Source organism: Euprymna scolopes, chromosome 3 (assembly GCF_053919585.1).
Source record: "Euprymna scolopes isolate OS-2025 chromosome 3, ASM5391958v1, whole genome shotgun sequence".
Lineage (NCBI taxonomy): Eukaryota > Metazoa > Mollusca > Cephalopoda > Sepiida > Sepiolidae > Euprymna > Euprymna scolopes.
The window spans coordinates 168,027,680-168,048,401 of NC_136484.1; the positions used below are offsets into that span (position 1 = coordinate 168,027,680).

The following is a 20,722-nucleotide window of genomic DNA, read 5'->3' on the forward strand; positions in this document are numbered from 1 at the left end:
TTAGGTTTTTGCTGAAACTTTTTAGAGGGTATGAAATGGTCAATACCTACAATTAACCATTCAGTTAGGTCTAATACTATAGAGGACACATCCTTTTTAAACATGGAATGCAGAGGTAGATCAGATATAAATGTACGGAAGCTATCCCAGTCAGCCTTAGTGTATCGATATACTGTACGATGAAGAGATACGTCTGGGGACTTATTACATTTCATTTTTATCTTAATTGATACAACAGAGTGGTCGGAAGATCCAAGAGGCGACAGAACAGAAACTGAACATAGTTCAGGGCAAGTTGTGAGAAAAAGGTCTAGTAGGCTCGCATACTGGCCGTCATTATCGGGCACACGGGTAGGTTCCTGAACAATCTGAGTGAGGTCATAGGCAATGGAGAAATTATGACAGAACCTCCCCTCATCATCGGTCTTGTTTGAGTGGGTCAACCATTCGACGTTTGAACATTGAAGTCTCCACATACGTGAATGTTAGCTGAAGGATAAATAGAAAGGACTTGGTCAATTTTCTCAGATATGCTTTGAAAGATAGTAACTCCGCTGTTGTGGGGGCGATAGAGAGTAAATATAAATGCCGTAGTGTGAGCTAAAGCAACCCGGAAGCACATATAGGGTAAGTTAGGATCTTCCCTGGAGATGTCCCTCCCACATGGAAAGCTATCTTTAATATAGGCACATATTCCATGCCCATGGCGATCTTGGGGGTCAGATTTAGAAGTTAAGTTAGAGTATCCTGAAATTGCAAACTCATCTAGGGAAATAGCCTGTCCAATGCCAGTTTCACTTAAAAATAAAAGGTCTGGTTTAGTCTCCTGTAATTGGGTTTCAACCTCTGGAAGGTTAGAACGAAGACCCCTGATGTTGGAGAATACTGCGAATACTCAGTGGATGGCGGCGATCAGGCTGGCTTTGGTGTTGTGGGAGGTCATGCTGGTGATGTTCTCGACATATGATCAAATGAAGTAGTCCAGTGGGTTCAGGTCAGGGGAAGAGGGGGGGCAGTGGGAGATTGGTACAAAGTTGTTGCACTCCTCCTGAAGCCAAGCCTCGGTCTCTTTGGACCTGTGGGCTGGCATCGAAACCTGCTGCTACACACAGGATTTTCCAGCAGCAACCTGATTGCGCCAGAGTATCACCACACTCTTCAGCACATCCAGGTACACTTTAGTGTTAGCTTTAAAACCGATTTCAAAGATGTGAGATGGCATGATGTGGCCCTCACTTGAAACCATACCAAAAACTATAACCGTGGCTGGAAACTTTGTTGAGCTGTATCTTCAAGCATTAAACTGGATTTGCAATTTGGAGTGCTGGCAATGGTCCTGTTATCATAACTTGGATCGGTAGAGAGCATGAGTTGTACAGTGGTGCATCTCCGGTCTCGCTCTTTGAATATTGTGTCATTTTCAAGCGTGATAGAATGGCTCATATCACTCTTGGGATTTGTACACAACTGGTCAATTAATAGATGGTCTGCAACAAAAAAAAAAAAAAGAAAACCGGTTTTCATCATATAGAAATGGAATCATGTCATCTTTTCTAGAGCGACAATTTTCGCAACTATAAAAATACACCTGCGTGTGTGTGTGTGTGTGTGTGTGTGTGAGAGAGAGAGAGAGAGGGGGGGGGGTGATCTAGTACCAGAAGTGGAAAATTAAGTTTAAAAAAAAAAAAAAAAAAAAAAAAAAATCTAAATAACTGGTTTTGGCATCAGAAGATTTCCGATTCGGAAAAAGTTTTAATTTTTCCGATTCGGTTAATTATCCCAACAGTAATCTGTATATTTATAAAGTTGTGCTATTTCTTGGACTGCGCAATTCAAGTTCTACAATTAATACTGTTTAACATACTGATTTGCAAAATGCCATTTTATTAATTCATTATTTTTTTTTTTTTTTATTATGCAAAAATTATTTTGATTTTAAAATAAGACATTTCTATCTGGTAATACCGTTTTATTTTGTAAAGTAATACTTAGAATTTAGGGTTCTTGGAAACTGATTTGATTTTTTAAGAAATTGTAATCCACTTCTATTAAAAGTTCTAATATTAATTTATAAACAAAGTTCCTCCAATACACACACACACACACACACACCTAGATAAATGTTGAATAGAAAGTCATTTAAGCTAGTTTAAAAATTCTTAGTAAATCCTCATGCATTAAAATATTTAAAGTAGTGGAAGCTATTTAATACTCATTCTCTACCGAAATCAGTACTCTTCCATAATTTAACCCGAATTCTCATGAATTCCTGTCAAGCATGGATCGGGTGAGACCGGCAATCACCGGTGTCAGGCGGGCGTTGTTCAAATGTTGAAATGCTAACTCAACTTTTTATTTTATTTATTTAATTTTTTTTTCTGTTATGTTTTTAGTAATTTTTAAGGTGATATTAAGGGAGGCTTTTTATTTTCTGATTAGTTGCTTATTTAAGAAAATTTTTTTTTTTTTTTTTTGTAATTCAATTTCTGGGTATTTGATAAGCCAATGAAAAAGTGCTATCTAAATGGAAGCAGACTGCATTCAAATTGGAAGAAAGTGACTATCCCTCCTCCCAAAAAAGCTGACAAACAAATATATTTTAAAACTCGCCAAACAGAAAAATGACAGGCAAGGAAATAAATCTATGCATGTTAGAAAAAAAAAAATGAAAACACAGATGCAGACAATCTCATTGTCAGGAGAGGAAATTGCTGTCCCCCCAAAAGTGAGGTGCAACAAACACAAATATTTGCTTAAAAAAAGATTGTGTGTAAAGGATAGTTTCTCCTGGAGATGTACAAACGAGCAGTGCAGACAATAGATATCCTTGCGCCCAGGATCGTTTTTTGCGTGATCCAAGTTGGAGATTCCAACAATAGTAAAAATCATTTATTTATGGGTGTTTGAAATGACAACCCCCCAAAAATACTTCCTCTACCCCATCTCCTCCATCTTTGCAGTTGATGATGGCTCAACAGTCGACTGAAGTAAAAGATTCCTAAGGAAATATTCTTATCTCAAGAAAGTTTTTCTGCCGGCAATTAACAACCGAAAAAAAAAAAAGAAGTTTTCTTGAAAAAAAAAAAAAAAAAAAAAAAAAAAAAAATTTTTTTTAATTTCTGTAGAAACTCCCCCCCCCCACCACCACCACCACAAAAAAAAAAACTTGACTGAACAAAGTCCTGAAAATAAAAACAAGAAAAAAGAAAAAAAATATGGTTACAAAAAAGAAAAAAAAAACAAACTTGTACTTACACTTAAAATTATATGGTTAAAGTCTTTTCTTGAAGAAAAAAAACAACTTTCTATTGATAAATATTTTGCAAAAAAAAAACAAAAAAACTATATAAACATATTTTCATTTTTCAAGGTAGTTTTTTTGTTATTTTTAATTATTTGCATTTGTATTTTTTTTTTTTTCATTAATCTGCGTTTTTTACAACGCTCGGCTAATGCCGATGATTGCCGATCTCACCCGATCCATGCTTGACGGGAATTCACGAGAATTCGAGTCAAATTATGCAAGTGTAGCCCAAAATCTTTAAGAAAAAAAAAAATTATTTCACTCATTATCTTCTCCATCACAGGTACACATTTTTTGTGATTCCATTCAAAATTTTGTACAGATTCTCAAGATTCCATAGTTCATTAAATACACTTGAAGAAGGTCGGAGGTTACATCGACCAAAACATTGTAAAAATAACACTCAAGATGAGAACAGTAAATGGAATAATCCAAATAATATAAATTTGGAAACTTGTCTTTGCTTAGATTCAAAAAAAAATATATAAAAATTGATTTCATCCTAAAAGAAAAAAATATATATATATTAGAACGTTTTTAGGCATACTAAATACTGCTACTACTAATAATAATAATAATGCTACTGTAATATTAAAAATGTTAATATTTTGTTGATGGGGCTTGTTTGAAAAAAAGAAAAAAAAAAGTGATAATAATTACATGTATTAAGAAAAGGTTTGGACGTTACATCGGCCGAAACGTGAAAATAACACTGAAAATGAGAATAGTCACACGAATAATAAAAAAGATACAGATTATAAATATATTTTAAAAAATCCCAATTTACTTGTCTACACACAAAGGAAAGGTTATTTTTCTTTCTTCATTAAGATGTAGATGTTGTGGATAACGGATAATAGCTATGGAAATGTACTGGAATATCGAAATGGTCTCTTAGCACTCGTTCCTATAAATGTCCATAAATTTTTGTACTCATAAAAACCTGCTTTTTTGGAGGATATAATTGTTATTTTACATTTGATATTAAGTCGTGTGAAAAAAAAAAAGAAAACATTTCTGTCTTTTTAACAGAACTCCTGGCAGGCACAAAGATTAGAGAAAAGCTGATGACCTTGTAGATAGTCACGATTCACCAGAGTCAACAGAAAAACCTAGAAAGATGATTCCTTTCTAACCACTTTAAACGAATCATGACTCAGCTTCTTTTTTAGTGCAGAAAATTGTCAATAGTGGAACCACTTTAGGAAAATTTGCTGAAGAAACATAATCGATCTAATGCTATTTATTTACACACTGCTTGTCCATAATTTTATGTTAATATGTTTTTTTAACAGAGTCCTATATTTTTTGGAAAACAAAATTACTTTAAAATGTTGCACATTAAGATTGAACTGTATCAATGCAGAAATAATTCAAACAAAAGAGCATTTTTAAAGTTTATAATAAAATATGAGGTGTTACAAAAGTCTTGCACAGATTTTGACATTGAATATCTCGAGAACTATTAAGATATTGGATCTGAAAAAGAAATGTTCAAAAATCAATAATTTTATAAAAAACTTATTGCATTTAGCTTTAAAATGGCACAATTTTCATCTTGCTACCATTCAAGAAGGTCAGAGGTTTCATCATTCTTCGTCTAGGAGAAGCTCCATGTTTTGACAAGCTTCTGGGTTTGTCCTTTACTCCTGATCTGAAATGGAACACGTACATCAAGTCTGTTGCCAAGGTCGCTGGAAAGATGGTGGGATCCTTCTACCGCTCCAGAAGATATCTCACTACTGATGCAATTCTCTATCTATATAAAAGCCAAGTACGTCCAAGGATGGAATACTGCTGTAATATCTGGGCAGGAGCTGCTAAAAACAGCCTATCCTGCATTGACAGAGTACAAAATAGGCTTCGTGGCTTAGTGGGGGATGCCCTTTTCTCTTCCCTGCAACCTCTCTCCCACAGAAGAGACGTTGCGAGCCTGTCTTTGTTTTATCGTTATTTCCATGGCAGGTGCTCGTCTGAACTCCAATCTCTGGCCCCCCCCTCGCCAATCTTTTATGAAAAACATGTCTAGCTGAATCCACTGTCAAAAATTTTCCCCACTCTTTATCTGTGCCTAAATCAAAACGAAGATTCCATGAACAAAACTTCTTTCTTAGAACTGCATGCCTGTGGAACTCTGTTCCGTCTGCCTGCTTCCCACCTGACTACAACCTGGATGTCCTTCAAGTCCAACGTAAACAAATTCCTGATGAACTGCCTCTTTAAGTAAGACACTTTATCAAATATCCAACACTAACGTACTGTACTTGCAATAACCCTTATCCCTGAGTTGCTTCCAGGCCTTGATATGTAGTGACCACCGTGTAAAAAAAAAAAAAATCATAGTTAAGCAGATATGAGGATTTGAAATGTGCCCAAGACTTTTGGAACACCCTGAATAATGTTATTATTTAGAAAAGCTATTCTTAACATGGAGAGGGGCAAGTGGAAGTAAAGTGGAAACTTGAATCATAAGCAATAACAATAATTTCATTTTTTAATTAAAAGTTGAAAAAATTTTGTTGATTAAACAAGAAATGTCCAACAAGACACAATAAATTAAATTGATTATTAGGTTCTTATTTAGAATTTAACACCAATACAAAAAACAAAAGTAGAAAACTCTTTATGATGTACGTATCCATCACCAACCAAAGATGTCATATTCCAAAATTCACCTAAATTAATCAAGTAGTTTTATTTTTCATTAAGAAAATCAAATTTTATGAGTAAGCAAAAAGGACCTGTTTCACGTCATCATCTTAAAAAAATAAAAACAAAAGGAAGATAAGTCCATAATAATTCAAACTTATGAGATCAGATTTGTAATGTTAATAATTTCACATTAATCACCTTAAATTGCTTTAAAAATAATTTTCGTTATAAAAATAAAACTACTTGATCAATTGACATCATTTTTGGAATATGACATTTTCATTCTGTGATGAGTATATCATAATTTTTTCTGTAGTTTTATTCTATTTTATTTTTAAAAAGGTTGAATTCTAAATAACAACCAATAATTATATTTAAATATTTTTTGAGATGAGGAATGATAATTTGTATTATTTAGATTAATCAGACCACTATTCTCATCTTGATTGTTATTTTCGTAACATTTCAGTCACTATAAACCCGTCTACATTCTTCAGTTGAATTTTTTCAAACTTGGAAATCTTTATATATTATTATTTTTAATTCTTTGAGACGAGGCTTCATAGTTCCAGGTGAGCATTGTCTGAAGATAGCAGTTTCAATTCTACTCAAAGAAGACCAAAGGATTAATTTGCCAAAAAACATGGTGATACAACAACAACTATGGAAGCCAGTAATAACTGGCGATACAGTTACAAGACTCAGCATCCCTATCTTGTCGCAGTAAATCACTTGAAGGGCAGAGGATGACTTGGCTGAAACATAGTGAAGCAACAACAACAACTATAAAGATGAGGATAACAGTAAAAAAAAAAAAAATAAAAATAAATAAATAAATGAATACACAACTTGGAAATCTTTATGTCAAACTTGGGAACTGACACAGATTTTGAACTTTCATTTAATTTTAGAGCTGCAGCACAACAGTTAAAGTTGTTTTTAAACAATCAGTTTTGAGTAACAATTTTCTGAAGCATAACGGTTCAATCCTTACTAAAGGCGATAATAATAACATATCATTTCTATCTGAAACAGAATAATAATTTACTCTGATAGATTAAATAAAAGATTCAGTTTGGAATTCTAAATAGGTTCCACAGTTTGATAAAGCTTGCCAATATCGAAAAGATACACTTAAAGGAGTTCAGATATTATATCAGTTATATAAATAGTAGTTAGTTTTTTTTTTTTTTTACTCTTATTCACACCAAAGAAGGTTATACAAATAATACAAATTGCTTATTGACAGTTGCAGGCAGAGGACTTGTTAATACCTTCGTGATGACCAAGACTAACTGCTCGATTGTATGTCCAAAGACTCAAGTCTAAGTCTTAGTACTGAGAAATATTATGAGAAAGTGAGATAGTTTGAATATGATTGGATGCCTCCACCCAATTTGGATGCCCTGTGGTCACCGCTCTCTGTAAACCACTGGTTATTGTTTTAAACATTTCTAAAATTTTGCATGTGTTCTGTCTAATATAGAATAGATCCCTAGCATTTATCTCCCTTTGCCAACACCTTTTTTTTTTTTTTTTTTTTTAGAGGATTTTTTTCAGATTCATCACCAGCGGAGGCTTCTAGTGCTTGTCCTCAATCTATTTAACTGTCTTTTTTATGAACCTCATGGTATAGTTTTCTATGTCTTTAAGCACCTCGACATTTTAAGCATCAGCAGTAAGAAATATTGTCTTTCTTCTATCAAAGGATAAAATTGAATAGTGCTAATAATATTTTTGAGTATATTTTTTTTACGTGGGAATCACCACTTACCAAGACCTGAAGGCAACTCAAGGATAAGGATCAATAGGTGTACAGTCATTATTGAGATAGTAGAATAGTGATCATTAGTGGAGAAAATTGGGTAGAATTTGATTATTTAAGGTTTGGTTGTTTTTGTTTTACGGCACATGAACCCTTTTCAGATTATTTAATGCCGAATCCAGTGATTTTGGAGAACAATTTTTTAATAGAATGTATATATATTTTTTTTTTCAAGTCAGTTTCTATTTAACCCATAGTTGGGACCCTAACAGGTACTACCATTCCGGGTCAGAGTGGACCTGGGAGCAATAGCAATTAAAGGGTGGCTTCACACTCCCCAAAAGCCCGCAAGCTGGGGCCTCACCATCGGATATAGTTTAAAGTCATATCCAGGATCTGATTATTTAAAGGGACAGCTGAACAAGTATTTGATAACATTGGACTTGAAGACAATCATGCTATAGTCAGCTGGAAAGTGGACAGCTCTAGAAAAGAAGCTTTGTTCATGGAATTTTCGTTTAGATTTAAGCATGGATAGAGAGTGGAAGAAATTTTTGTTAGTGGTTGTAGCTAGACAAGTACTTTTTTGTGAAAGTTTGGTAGGGGGAGGGCACCATAGATAGAAGCTCAGATCAGCACTTGCTATGAAAATAATGATAGAGCAGAGACACGCTCACAATGTCTCTTTGAGAAAGAGGTTGCAGGGAGAAGAAGAGGGCATCACCTACTAGGTTTCAAAGCCGGCTTTGAACTCTGTAAAGGCAAGATAGGATACTCTGAGCAACTTCTGCCCAAATGTGGCAACAGTACTTCATTTTAGGACATATTTGGCTCTTGTACAGGTAAAGGATTGCGATAGGAGTGACATATTTCTGGATTGGTAGAATGATGCAACCATTTATCTAAAAATCTTGGAAACAGATCTGATGTAAGTCTTCTGTTTCAGATCAGAAGTGAAGGTCAGTCCCAGAAGCTTGTCGAAGCAGGGGTGATTTAAACTAAATTTCTCTACTTTCTCACCACATGTGAAACTCCATTTAACCTCTCGTAAATTTGCTATTACATAGCATAACTTGTATTTTCTTCTTTCTAGCATTATTTTTTTATGTTTAAAATATATTTCTTTTTACATATCATTTAAAAAACTTTGGTATTTGTTCAGAATTAGTAACATACAAAAAAAATCACAAAAAAATGATGAAGTAGAAAATTAATTATTAATGGAAATTGTTTTCTAAAGAACTTGCAAGTTTTACTTAAATAAAAACCAGAAGAGTTTTTATGATAGCAAGGGAGGTAACTGCATGAAGTCAGGGGGATTTCAAAATAATAATAACAGATCGTTGGATTGTGAACGTAAATGTTTTATGTAGTAATATGTTACAGATTTCAACATAATTAAGTAAATAACATGCATTTTAATTGAAATTCAATTTTTCTATTTTATTATTATCTGAACAAGCACCAATTATTATTTTTAATTTTTTTTTTTTTTTTTTGTCAAAGCTAGGCGAGTTCTCTTCATAAATATCAATACTTACTTCCATAAAAAAAAGTTTCTTTTCTTGGGCAGTTTTTACTACTTTTTTAAGCTGCTTGAGATTCATGGTGGCTGGTTTCTCGCAGAGCACATGCTTACCATTGTTAAGCATCAGTAATGATAAACGACAATGTTCCGGGTGAATAACTCCAATGTACACAACATCTAGACAACAATAAAAAAAATATACAAAAAATATTAAAAAATTAAAACTTAAAAATGACGGTTAGAAGATCAGACATGCACAATATTTTTTTTTATTTTTTTAATAAACATCCGTTTATTTACACATTTTCTCTGTGCTTCTAAAAAGGTGGGTTTCTATTAATTTTACACATGTATGATCGAGCGTTGAGCCACTGGGCTAGAAAAGTTAACATTTATCTTTGACAAATAGAGAATACGCCAAACTACACCATGGCAAGTAAGAAAACAAAGAAAAAAAAAAGTATTGTCTATGATAAAAAAATTCCTGATGAGGCTTTGTTATCAACTGAAAATTAAAAACTTAAAATAAATGTTCATTTCAAAAATAAAAAATATTGCACATACCTGATCTTCTAACCGTCATGTTTTGAATTTCATTTTGTCTGTGCTTTTAAAAAGTGGATCTATATTAATTTTATAACTTAAATAATTGAGCATTAATTTAAACATATAAGAGTCAAATATAATCCTAAGACGATATACTTCCTTGAGAGATCTTGGGAGGTGCTGCTCAGAGAACTCTTTGCTGACTTGAACTCTAGTGATGATGATTTTTTTTCTTTTTTACAGTCCTTTCACAAGTTGCTAATTTCTCTTTATTCTATTAATATTTCCATAAAAAGCGCTCGACTGAGTTCCACTTTCTGCTTCCTCTTTGTGATATATTTACAAGAACTCTTGTTATTATTTGATTGATGCTTTTGTTTTGTTTCAAGAGACGATGGATACTCCTCATAGGTAGCTGTGCATGCAATTATGAGGCAAGGGTTGCACAATCACCAACCACACCTTTCCTGAATTATTGACACTGCTTGAGTTCAGTGGCAGGAAGAAGTCTAGGATGAGTGGAAACAATGCCGAGATAAGCGGAGAGCACATACAGCAACTGGAATTTCCAAATTGTCACCCATTTTAATACTGACCAGGCTCAATGTTGCTTAACTTTGGTGATCTGACGGAAACTGGTGTGTCAACGTAATTCCATATGTTTTATTATTACAATAGAAAAATAAACTTTCTTTTCTTCCTCCATAAGCCTAGCACCAGGTAGAATTTCCATGGACAGAGCTCCTATGCAAGGATTTTCTACCTCTAGGCCGTATTAGTGCGATTAAAAAGTAGTACAAACCTGACCTTGTGTAACATCCTCTCTGTTTCAGGAAAGGGACATAGAAGGAAAAAAAAGGCTACACCTGCTATTTATGGACTAGTGGTTATCTGAGGTAACAAGAGTTGGAGGAAATATGCAAATGAGATGCAGTCGGTTTTTCAAATAAAAAGCCTGTGTGTCAGAGAGAGAGAGAGAGAGAGAGAGGGGGGGAGGTCTCTTTGGCAGAAGTTTCTGAAAGATGTGCGCTGAGGTTTGCTACCAAGAATTGCAAGAAGGAGGACATAACGGTTGGGAATTGTTTCTTTGGACTTTACTTTCTAATATTACCAACATATTTAACTGCAAGCTATTTTGGCGCAACGACAAAAATAGGCTAATGAGTAAGGTTAAGCAGCGACATCCTGAGGCTGTTTACTAAGGAAGGCAATGTGGTCGCGTGGCTTAACAAGCTGTAATTGGTAGCAAAACTGTAGAAAATTGAAGACATAGCCACATTGATCCCAATGTATTTGGAAGGAAATGCTCTAGTGGTCCATCTGGAAATGGGAGAGACAGATCAGACCATTGCTGAAAGTATTGAGAACCGATTAAAGACTGCATTTTCAGAGAGCGTGGTTGAGGCTTATAATAAGCTCAGAGTATGTAGATGTATATGTGGCAGAGATAAGGTGATTAGCGGGACTGGCTGGATATGCAGGACGCAGCCTTGAGAAAACTGTTAAACTGGCTTTCGTTAAGTGGTTTCCCCAACTGCATCTCTACGTAACTGTAACGACTTACTGAAATTGAAACCATGGAGGTGGAGGAGATTTTGAAGAATGCTAAGAGTGCTGGCAAAAAATGCTAAGAGTGCTGCAGCCTCTGTGGGAAACCATCAAAGCAGCAAGGAGCAAACATTAACGAAACAAAGTCGTAGATTTATCGGTAAATGCTTCAGATGTCAAGGACCCCACCTGATGAGAGACTAGGGAGCCACAACCAGACATTATCTGTTTTTGGTGTGACACATTAACAGGAATTGCTCTTTGCATCCGAGAAATGAGTAAAGGGGTGCTATTGCGCCAGTAGTCACCCCTTTTATTCTGGAGAGGCGTGTGAGAGTTTGTTGCCACAGATAGTGGTCACTATTAGTGGGAAGAGGGCTAGATCTCTTGTCGATACTGGATGTACAACAACGCTTGTTAATACAAATGTCGCCAACTCTGAGAATGTAACCAGCAACAAACATTAGAGCAGTAGATAGCAGAGAAGTGAAAAGTTGTGGAGAGACCGATGCTGAGATCATGGTGAGGAGTATGCTGCTGCGACTAAAAGTGATTGTACTGAATAGGCTAATTGCAGAAATTAACTTGGTACTGGGCCTGGATGTGATAGACCAATTGGGAGGGACTACCATTGGTAAAGGCCAGGTGAAGTTTGGAAATCAGAGTGCACCAAAAATGACAAGAAGTGCATCCAACCGTCAAAACCCAGGCCATGTCTGATTGAGAATGATGACTTTCAGGCCTACTTTGATAGCGATAGATGGACGGTAGAGTAGCGATTGACTACAGAACCATCTGTCTGACAAATCGGATTAGCTGCTACAAAAGCATGATAACAGGAGATATAGGGTCGTAATTTGTAGAAGAAAGTTGAGAAGTGGATAGACGAAGGAATATGTGGTCAGGGAAGGTTGAAAGAATTTTGTCACTCATGGCCATGGTTCAACCTATTAAAAAGACAGTTCAGCTGGTGTTGGATTTCCAGGACTTAAACAAGTATGTAGCTTATTACACAAAAAATGGAATCGACGTGTGTGAAGAAGTAATGAGAGACTGGAGGAGAATGGAACTAAAATTGTGAACCTGAAGTCGGCCTACCTCTAAATTCATGGAGACAAAAATCTATGCCAGTATCAATTGGTAGAGCATAAAGTTAAAGTTTATTGTTTGACCAGATTAGGATTTGGACTTAATGCCGCACCGAATATAGAGACGGCAGTTCTCAAGACTGTTAACCAAAGATGATGCGGTGAAGAGAGGTACCTGTTCTTACGACAATGATGTAATGGTGGACGAAACAGGTGACTGCAGAGAGGGTAAGAGATCATGTCAAAACATATGGATTGATAGCAAAACCGTCTATGTCATTGGAAGACGGAATAGCTTTGGGATTAAGACTATGGCGTAATTAGGCAGGAAAGTTTGAATGAGGAAACAATATCCCCGAAGCCAAGGATGGCCTGATCAAGAGAGAGCTTTTCTCTGTATGTCGAAAGTTGGTTGGTCATTACCATATAGTTGGATGGTTGCGAATTGCATGCAGTTTTATTAAAAAGGCAGACATGTCTAGACAGTTGGGAGGTTGCAATTGATCAAGAAGTGCTGCTCATGATCCAAGAAGTCATTGCAGAAGTGAAAAAAAATAGACCCTGTAAAAAGAAAATAGCATCTAAAAACGGCCCACGAACGGGTAATATGGAGGGATGCTAACTGCCTGGCATTAGGGGTCTTATTGGAAATAGGAGGAGTGACTGTTTAAGATGCTGCTTGGCTACGAAAAAAGGATGATAGCACCCATATCAATGTTGTGGAACAATGCTATGATGAAGGGCATCAATCTGGCTTTAAGATGGGGGCTACAGATAGAGGATATTAGAACAGATTATGAAACAGTAGCATCATGGATTAAATCGGAGGTGTCTGATGATAAGTGGATCAAGACAAATGGTAACTGTCACCTTGGTTTCATCACAGAAAAATAAAGCAGATGGGCTGACTAGAGTGAAGAAAGCTTGGATAAGGAAAGAGAAAGACATGATTCTGATGTGCATTAGAGCATCTAAAAGATCTGCATGAGATACATTATTTCGGAAAGAACTTTATACCTAGCAAGCTACATGAATCCGCACATCACAATACAAAATGTCCAAGAGATGGTGCAACAATGTAGGGAATGTCAATCAATTGACCTTGTGTCGGCTAGACATGGAAAACGGGAATTGCATGTTAAAGAAAATTGGTGGCGACTGGCTACTGATATCATGCATTATCAACATGAGCTTGATTGACTGTGAGCCTAGGAAAGTAGTGATATGGTGGGAAATCATAAATGAAATGGCAGAAGAGGTGAAGAGAGTTGTCGAGAAGGTATTTATGGAAAGGGAGGGGGGGCCAGTAGAAGAGGTGTTGGTGGATAACGGTATGTCTTTCTGCTCGGAAGTTTATAGAGACTTATGTGCAAAGTGGAACGTTGGGTTACATTTTAGAGTTGCATACCATCCAAGTGGTAATGGAATTATAGAGGCACCATCGTACTAAAAAAGCTGTGGCATCAAAAAGCTAAATTTCACTTCAAGAAGTTGTATTTTAGTATAATATGGCACCAAAGGCTGGCCAAGATGAAAAGTCAGTGCCACACTGATCTATTTTGACATATGAATGGCGACATCCATTGGCTGTAACAGAGAGAGTACATGTGGAAATCACGGTTGGTGAGGAGGTGTGGGTGAGGTTAGGGTTAGGAGGTGTGGGTGAAACCACCCAATTCTCGTTGCACAACACACTGGGGAAGAGGTAGTGCAATTGAAGTTCTTTCCAAAAACAAAATGGCAGTTAATGGAATGCCACATCACACTTTAGACAAGATAATTTCCTTGCCAGTAGAGATGGCGGACTATGAGACCAATTATTGATCTTTAAGATCAAAGGGGCATGTGATTAAAAGTAGTACAAACTTGACCTTGTATGATGTTTAACGTATAACATGCTGGTCATTTCAGGAAAGGGTTAAAAAAAAAAAAAAAAAAATGACCGCTCCTGCTATTTATGGACTGGAGGTCACATGAGATAATGAGAGTTGGAGGAAATATGCAAATGAGATGCAGTCGGTTTTTCAAATAAAAAGCCTGTGTGTCAGAGAGAGAGAGAGAGAGAGAGAGAGAGAGAGAGAGAGAGAGAGAGAGAGAAAGTCTCTTTGGCAGAAGTAAATTTCTGACAGATGTGCACTGGGGTTTAATACCAAGAATTGCAAGGAGGACAACATAACGGTTGGGAATTCTTGCTTTCATTAATCCTTTATTCAATCCATGAGGGTAGCATGCTCTCGTTCCATCAGCCATGATCGAGTAAAAATCCTAAGTATTTTGCAATTGTATTTTGAGTGTTGCTTTGCACTGAGGATTGAACCTTCACTCTCCAGAAGATTGTAACTTTACAATTGAATTTTACTTAGTATTTTCTTTATGGCATGGTTGTTGGCATAACAAATAATCTAAATAATACAAATTGAGAAATTCTTCTTAGTAAATAATAATAATGTGCCGCACAATAGCAAGTGCGCAAGACAAATCATGTGAAGTATCACACTGATAAAACGGCTGAAAGTCCTCTGTGTCGACTGTGTGGGCAGAAAGGTGAGAACAACAACACGTCGTCAGTAGTTGTGATACGTTAACTCAAAAAAGTACAAGAGGCGTCATGACAATATTGCAGGACAGAAACTAACCATTATATTATAGGGCCTTGGAAGTTCTACAAAAAGATTCCCAGAGTTCGATGAAATACACCTGAAGAAGATTGGAGGTTACATCAACCAAAATATTGTGAAAATAACATTCAAGATGAGAACAGCAGAAGAATTCAAATAATACGTACATTATTTGTCTTTTAAAATGTGAATGGTGCACTTTTCAGCCGGAGAACTGCACTTATAATTTAAAAAAAAAAAAAAAAAGCAGTTGATTATTCACTTGTTATAACTATTTCCTCGAATAACCACATGCTTTAAAGATTTGCAAAGAGATGAGCTGAAGATTAAAACTTACCTACAGTTGATTCTTTTGCCAAGTCTTCATAGGAACCAAACGCTTTTGGTATTTTAAATTCATTGGCAAATTTGGAGGCTCTGTCCAAATCTCTAGCAGCCACTGCAGCAATCTACATTGAAATAAAAGCACACCATTTTTTAATACATAAAAACTATAACCATATTAGCATGTTTAATGCCCACTTCTGACCTACAGTGTCTGCCACAAAATTCCATTGATATTGAATGAGTTTAGTTTCAGTACAAGTCAGGTCCCAAATTTTTCTTTTTTGAAATGCAATTTTTAAGTTTTCTAATTCTTTTTTTTGTAAAAAGTCTTAATTCATTATTGACTGTTTGACAGATCTTGCTTACTTGTACCTCGTGCATGATGTCATTTTTTTGTGACTAGGCTGCCTATTTACGAAGGCCACGGCCATATGCCAGCAGCACTTTTTATGTCAACTTCTGATTGACATTGTCCACCATCTATTATGTTCAAAGATTTGTACTGTGTATATGCAATTTCATGGAAGTGTGGAAAAATATACAAAGATGACCACTGGAAAGCTATGGTGATATTGAAAAGTTAAGTATGGCAGACCATATTTAGAGGGAAAACGGAACCCATCTCCCCTTATAGGGTGCAGTAAACATTATAGACTGAAGAATAACTATATTAGAATATCTGATAAGTTTAATCAAAGGAGAAGCAGTATGCATTAACCATAAGTTTGTAGATAGTTTTTTTTCCTCTCTCTGAGCATTAAAAAATATAATTATTTTTTAATGCTTTTTCATGCTTATTAGTATGGTTTAGAGGAGAGGAGGATAGGACAGATAGCTATTAGAGAGGTAAACCAGAAAGAATAAATTTTAGGAGAGAAAAGTCCACTTGAGGATAAGGGTTAATGAGGGTCAAGTGGACACCATGATACGCACTAATAGTGGGAACTGAGTATATTTAAAAGAATGGATCACCAAAAATTTGTTTACATTGAAATCGACCATGTCAGATGAAAAGCAGCCTCGTGATATGGGTTTCACGGATGGGTACTTATAGGAAATAAATTTTGCTTGTAGAATTTCTATTTAGTTTTAGGCACAGTTAAAAAGTAAGGGAAATTGTTGATAGTGGTCATAGCTAGAGTGTTGAGAATGGTTGAGAGGGAAAGGGGACCATGGATTGAAGTTAAGTCAAGTACCTGCAATGAAAATAATGCTAGAGCAGAGATAGACTAGCAACGTTTCTTTTGTGAGAAAGAGCTACCAAGCAGGAGAAAGGGACATTGGCTACTAGATTTCGAAGCCGGTTTTGTATTGTCATGGCAAGGAAGGGTGCTCTGAGCAGCTTCTATCTCGACGTGGCAGCAATACTTCATCTTTCGACATATTTTGCTCTTATATAGGCAGCAGAGGATTGTGTTGATAATGAGATACTTTCTAGAAACATTGGCAATGGATTTGATGAAAGCCTTCAGACAGGAGTGAAAATTGTCAAAGCAACAGGGATGTTTTTCCAAGATGAAAACCATTCATTTCAATTTGGAGCTAAATTTTTTTTTTAGGTGATTACATGTGGTTTTAAAACTTTGCCAATAGGACTTAGGGTTACTAGTTAAAAAAAAGTAAGGGCATTTTTAACAAGTGCCAACAAAACAAGAAAGAGTGTGAAAAATAAATATACAACAAAAAAATGTTCCTATTCACTTGCCTCCCCCACGAGGGTAGAGTTAGACACAAGGTCGGTTTTTAATGTAGGGAAAATCTAGCTTTCCAAAAAAAGGGCACTCTGGATAAGAACAAAAATAAAAGCTGCCTCAGTCTAGAAGGATTTCTCATCCACTGATCGAGGACTGAAAAGGTGAAATGTAGTATCAGAACAGATACTACACTTTGCTTCCAACCGCAAGGCCAAGTAAATAAATAAATGCTACCAAAGTCAGGATAAGATACTCTTCTACGTTCTTGGATAAACTACTTTTTACCTTATTTTTTTTCTTGGCTCAAAAGAAATGGTAAAATTTTACATTAAGGCCCATCTCACGTTCATATATAACAAAATATTTTTTTTTTGTAGATTTCGGTGTGCTATGTGAGAAATTTTCCACATACAACCGCCATATTGTTTTTGGTCGCCTACATGCTTTGTAAGCCGGTCTGTCATTGGTTTGATTTGAATGCACCAAATCTTGTCTTGGCGCCAATTTGTATTCATGTATTATTTTTTTCAGTCTGAGAATAATGACGAGAAACAGTAGACTCACACAGCGGCGCTCTGTCTAGAGTGCCAGGATTTTACCTTGTTGGACACCAAACAGTGGGTGAACGAAGGACATTTCTCTAAATACAGAGACAACATAATTGCTGAACTTATTTTACCCAATGAGGATATTCTACAGTGTTCGGCTTGATATATTTGATTATGGGAAAATATTCCTATTTCTTCCAGAGACCACGAGGTCCCAAAATATGCCATATTGGGCACCAACATTCACACCGTGTTCACCATGTACAACATGGATCCTTCTAAAAGGAAACCTGAACTAACATTCCCACAGAGGAATCATAACTAAAGGCTCCATGCGTATGGATAGCAAATTCAGCCACTGTTTTTGCAAAGGACTTACCGTTAACCAAAGAACTTTCATTTCTGATACATCTTGAATAAAATTTGAATTTAAAGGTATCGCTTTGTTTGTGGAATTTCATTTGCTATCTGCATGGAGGAAATTGGGCGTGTGGGAAAGAAATTTCTTACAGCTAAAAACGAATCTAAAAACCGTTTCTGTCGCAATAAAATAGTTTTCATGATATGAAGAAATTACTTTTTCAAAAAGTGGTGATCACTTTTCGATGTAAATTTAACTTAAAATGAGCACCTACTTTCTGGCCACCTGAGAGAGGGAGCATTTTAGTGTTTATTGGCTAAAAAGTTGTTTCGATTTTTTTTTTTTTTTCTGGTTTCATCTTTCAATAAAGACACGAGGAAATGAAAAAAATAAAGAAAAATCGATATTTTACTTTAAGGCTCGTCTCACATTCGTATAGAAAAAAAATAGTTTTTTTTGTAGTTTTCGGTGTGCTTTTAAAAGAATATGGTAATTGTTTCCGTCGCAAATTTACCGTTTGTATGGTATTAACCCCTTAGCTCTGGGACTATTTTCCATTTCACAGCCCAGCCTTCGTTTACACTACGCGCGAGCATAAAAAAGTCTGTTAGATGTGCACTTGCGTACCAAACTGCCTTGTCACAGTGTAGCATTGGTGAAAATTTAAAATTAGACGAAAAACAAGTAGTTTTCCAAATATAAAGGCATGTAATTCTATGCTATCATGGCTGGCCATTTTTGTACGCACAAGCGCAATGGTATTAACCCCTGAACTCTGGGACTATTTTCCATTTCATTGCCTATCCTTCGTTTACGCTACGCACAAGCATAAATGGATGGCTGTTAAATGTGCACTCGCGTACCAAACTGCCTTGTAGTAGTGTAGTAATAGTATTGGCGAAAAATTAAAATTAGACGAAAAACAAGTAGTTTTCCAAATATTAAACCATGTAATTCTATATGTTATCACGGGTGGCCATTTTGTACGTGCAAACGCGGACATGGCCTAATTTTAATTTTTCGCCAATACTACATTGTGACAAGGCAGTTTGATACGCGAGTGCACATTTAACAGCCTTCGTTTATGCTCGTGCGTAGCGTAAACGAAGGTTAGGCTGTGAAATGGAAAATAGTCCCAGAGTTCAGGGGTTAATACCATGCAAAAGAAATCAAACAAAAACACTTTTTAGTCAATAAACACAAAAAAATGCCCCTCTCTCAGGTGGCCAGAAAGTAGGTACTCATTTTAAGTTAAATTACATGGAAAAGTGATCACTCACTTTTCGAAAAAGTAATTTCTTCATATCATGAAAACTATTTTTTTGCGATGGAAACGATTTTCAGACTCGTTTTTAGCACACCAAAATATACAAAAAATATTTCGTTATATACGAACGTGAGACGAGCCTTAAAGTAACATAATACCAAAGAAACTTTGTCCGCTCTTCAGTTAGAACGGAAAACAAAACAAAACAAAACAAAAAAAAAACGATTTCATTGACCCTCGATAATAGCTAAAAAATTAAACAAAATGCTGGCAGAAACTCATCGAATAAATGACACCAATCGTGCGAAAATATAATATTTGTTCTATCAATATTGTTTATTTTTCGATTTGGATCGATTATCGAGGGTTTCCATGGCTGTAACGAAACCGTAATTTCTTTTCAGTTCGAACTCAGACTTGACACTATTTTGAATTCGAAATAAATAAACGCTTTAAAATAAGTTTTAAAAAATTATCCAGGTAGGTAAAAGAGTAACTTATCTTGCCTCTTGTAACATTCATTTATTGTGTATTTATTCATTCGTTTTATTGTAATCATCAGTTGTTTGATGTAATGCCAAAACGCACATACGACGTGGCCTCTATTCCCAAGTTTCACCAAGCCTTTAAATTTAGATAGAGTAGATTTTATATGCTAAAAAATTATACAAGGTTAATATTTTACACTAAAATTAAAAACAAAACATTTAATTAAATGGAAAAAAATAAATAAAACTGCCTTTTCTCCTAAAAATGACATAAAAAAAAAAAAAATGAAATGCCGGCGTGTAAAGGCGACAGTAAACAAAAACAAACTTTACGGCGAATTACATGAACTTTGCTAAAAAACTTTCGACTTACTTGATGGTCATCACGATTTAATAATTGCAAAGCATTGCAAAAATCATGCGAGATTAAACCGGCGCCACAAATTCCCCAACGCATTTTGTTGTCGTGGTTGTTTTGACGAGCGCAACAACAATGAAAAGAGATTAGAAACTTCGGCAATTTTCGGAAGTATAAATCGGGGTTCCTTGCGTTTAACGACAACCAAGAACAAAAATTGGTTGCAAAAATAGATATAAAAAAATTGCTACTTGTACAGTTTAATCAAGACATTAAAAAATGAAAAGATCGGAAAAAGGTTATATTGTACGTGTTCGTTATGGAACGAAGTTCTCCGAAAAAAAAATTTCACTTAATTTCATCAAGTAGTTTTTTTTTTTTTTTTTTTACAGCGAAAACACAATTTGTCATGATACCGAGCAAAAGGTTCGGAGTCTCAGCGCTTTACATGGAGTTATCTCCCCGTGGCGTGTTTAACAAATTCCATAATGGCTGACTTCAACGCGTTGTCATAAAAAAGTGTTTTTCCGTTGTAAAAAAAACCAAAAAAACTACTCGATCAAATTAAATGAAATTTTTTTTCAGAAATCTTCAGCCCAAAACGGATACATACAATATAACCTTTCTTCG

General features: G+C 35.5%; 1 protein-coding gene across 1 annotated transcript in view; it reads right to left on the minus strand.

Annotated features, from left to right (window-relative positions):
* The window catches only part of LOC145260288 (trans-1,2-dihydrobenzene-1,2-diol dehydrogenase-like), a 48,024-nt gene extending 27,504 nt beyond the window's left edge, over positions 1–20,520 (minus strand). The window contains exons 1-3 of the mRNA XM_080118143.1: positions 20,108–20,520; positions 15,387–15,498; positions 9,263–9,426 (exon numbers count right to left, since the gene is read on the minus strand). Coding sequence (XP_079974269.1) covers positions 9,263–9,426; positions 15,387–15,498; positions 20,108–20,191 — 360 coding nt within the window. The 5' untranslated portion in view covers positions 20,192–20,520. The remainder of the gene's footprint in view (positions 1–9,262; positions 9,427–15,386; positions 15,499–20,107) is intronic.
* Between the last annotated feature and the right edge of the window lie 202 nt (positions 20,521–20,722).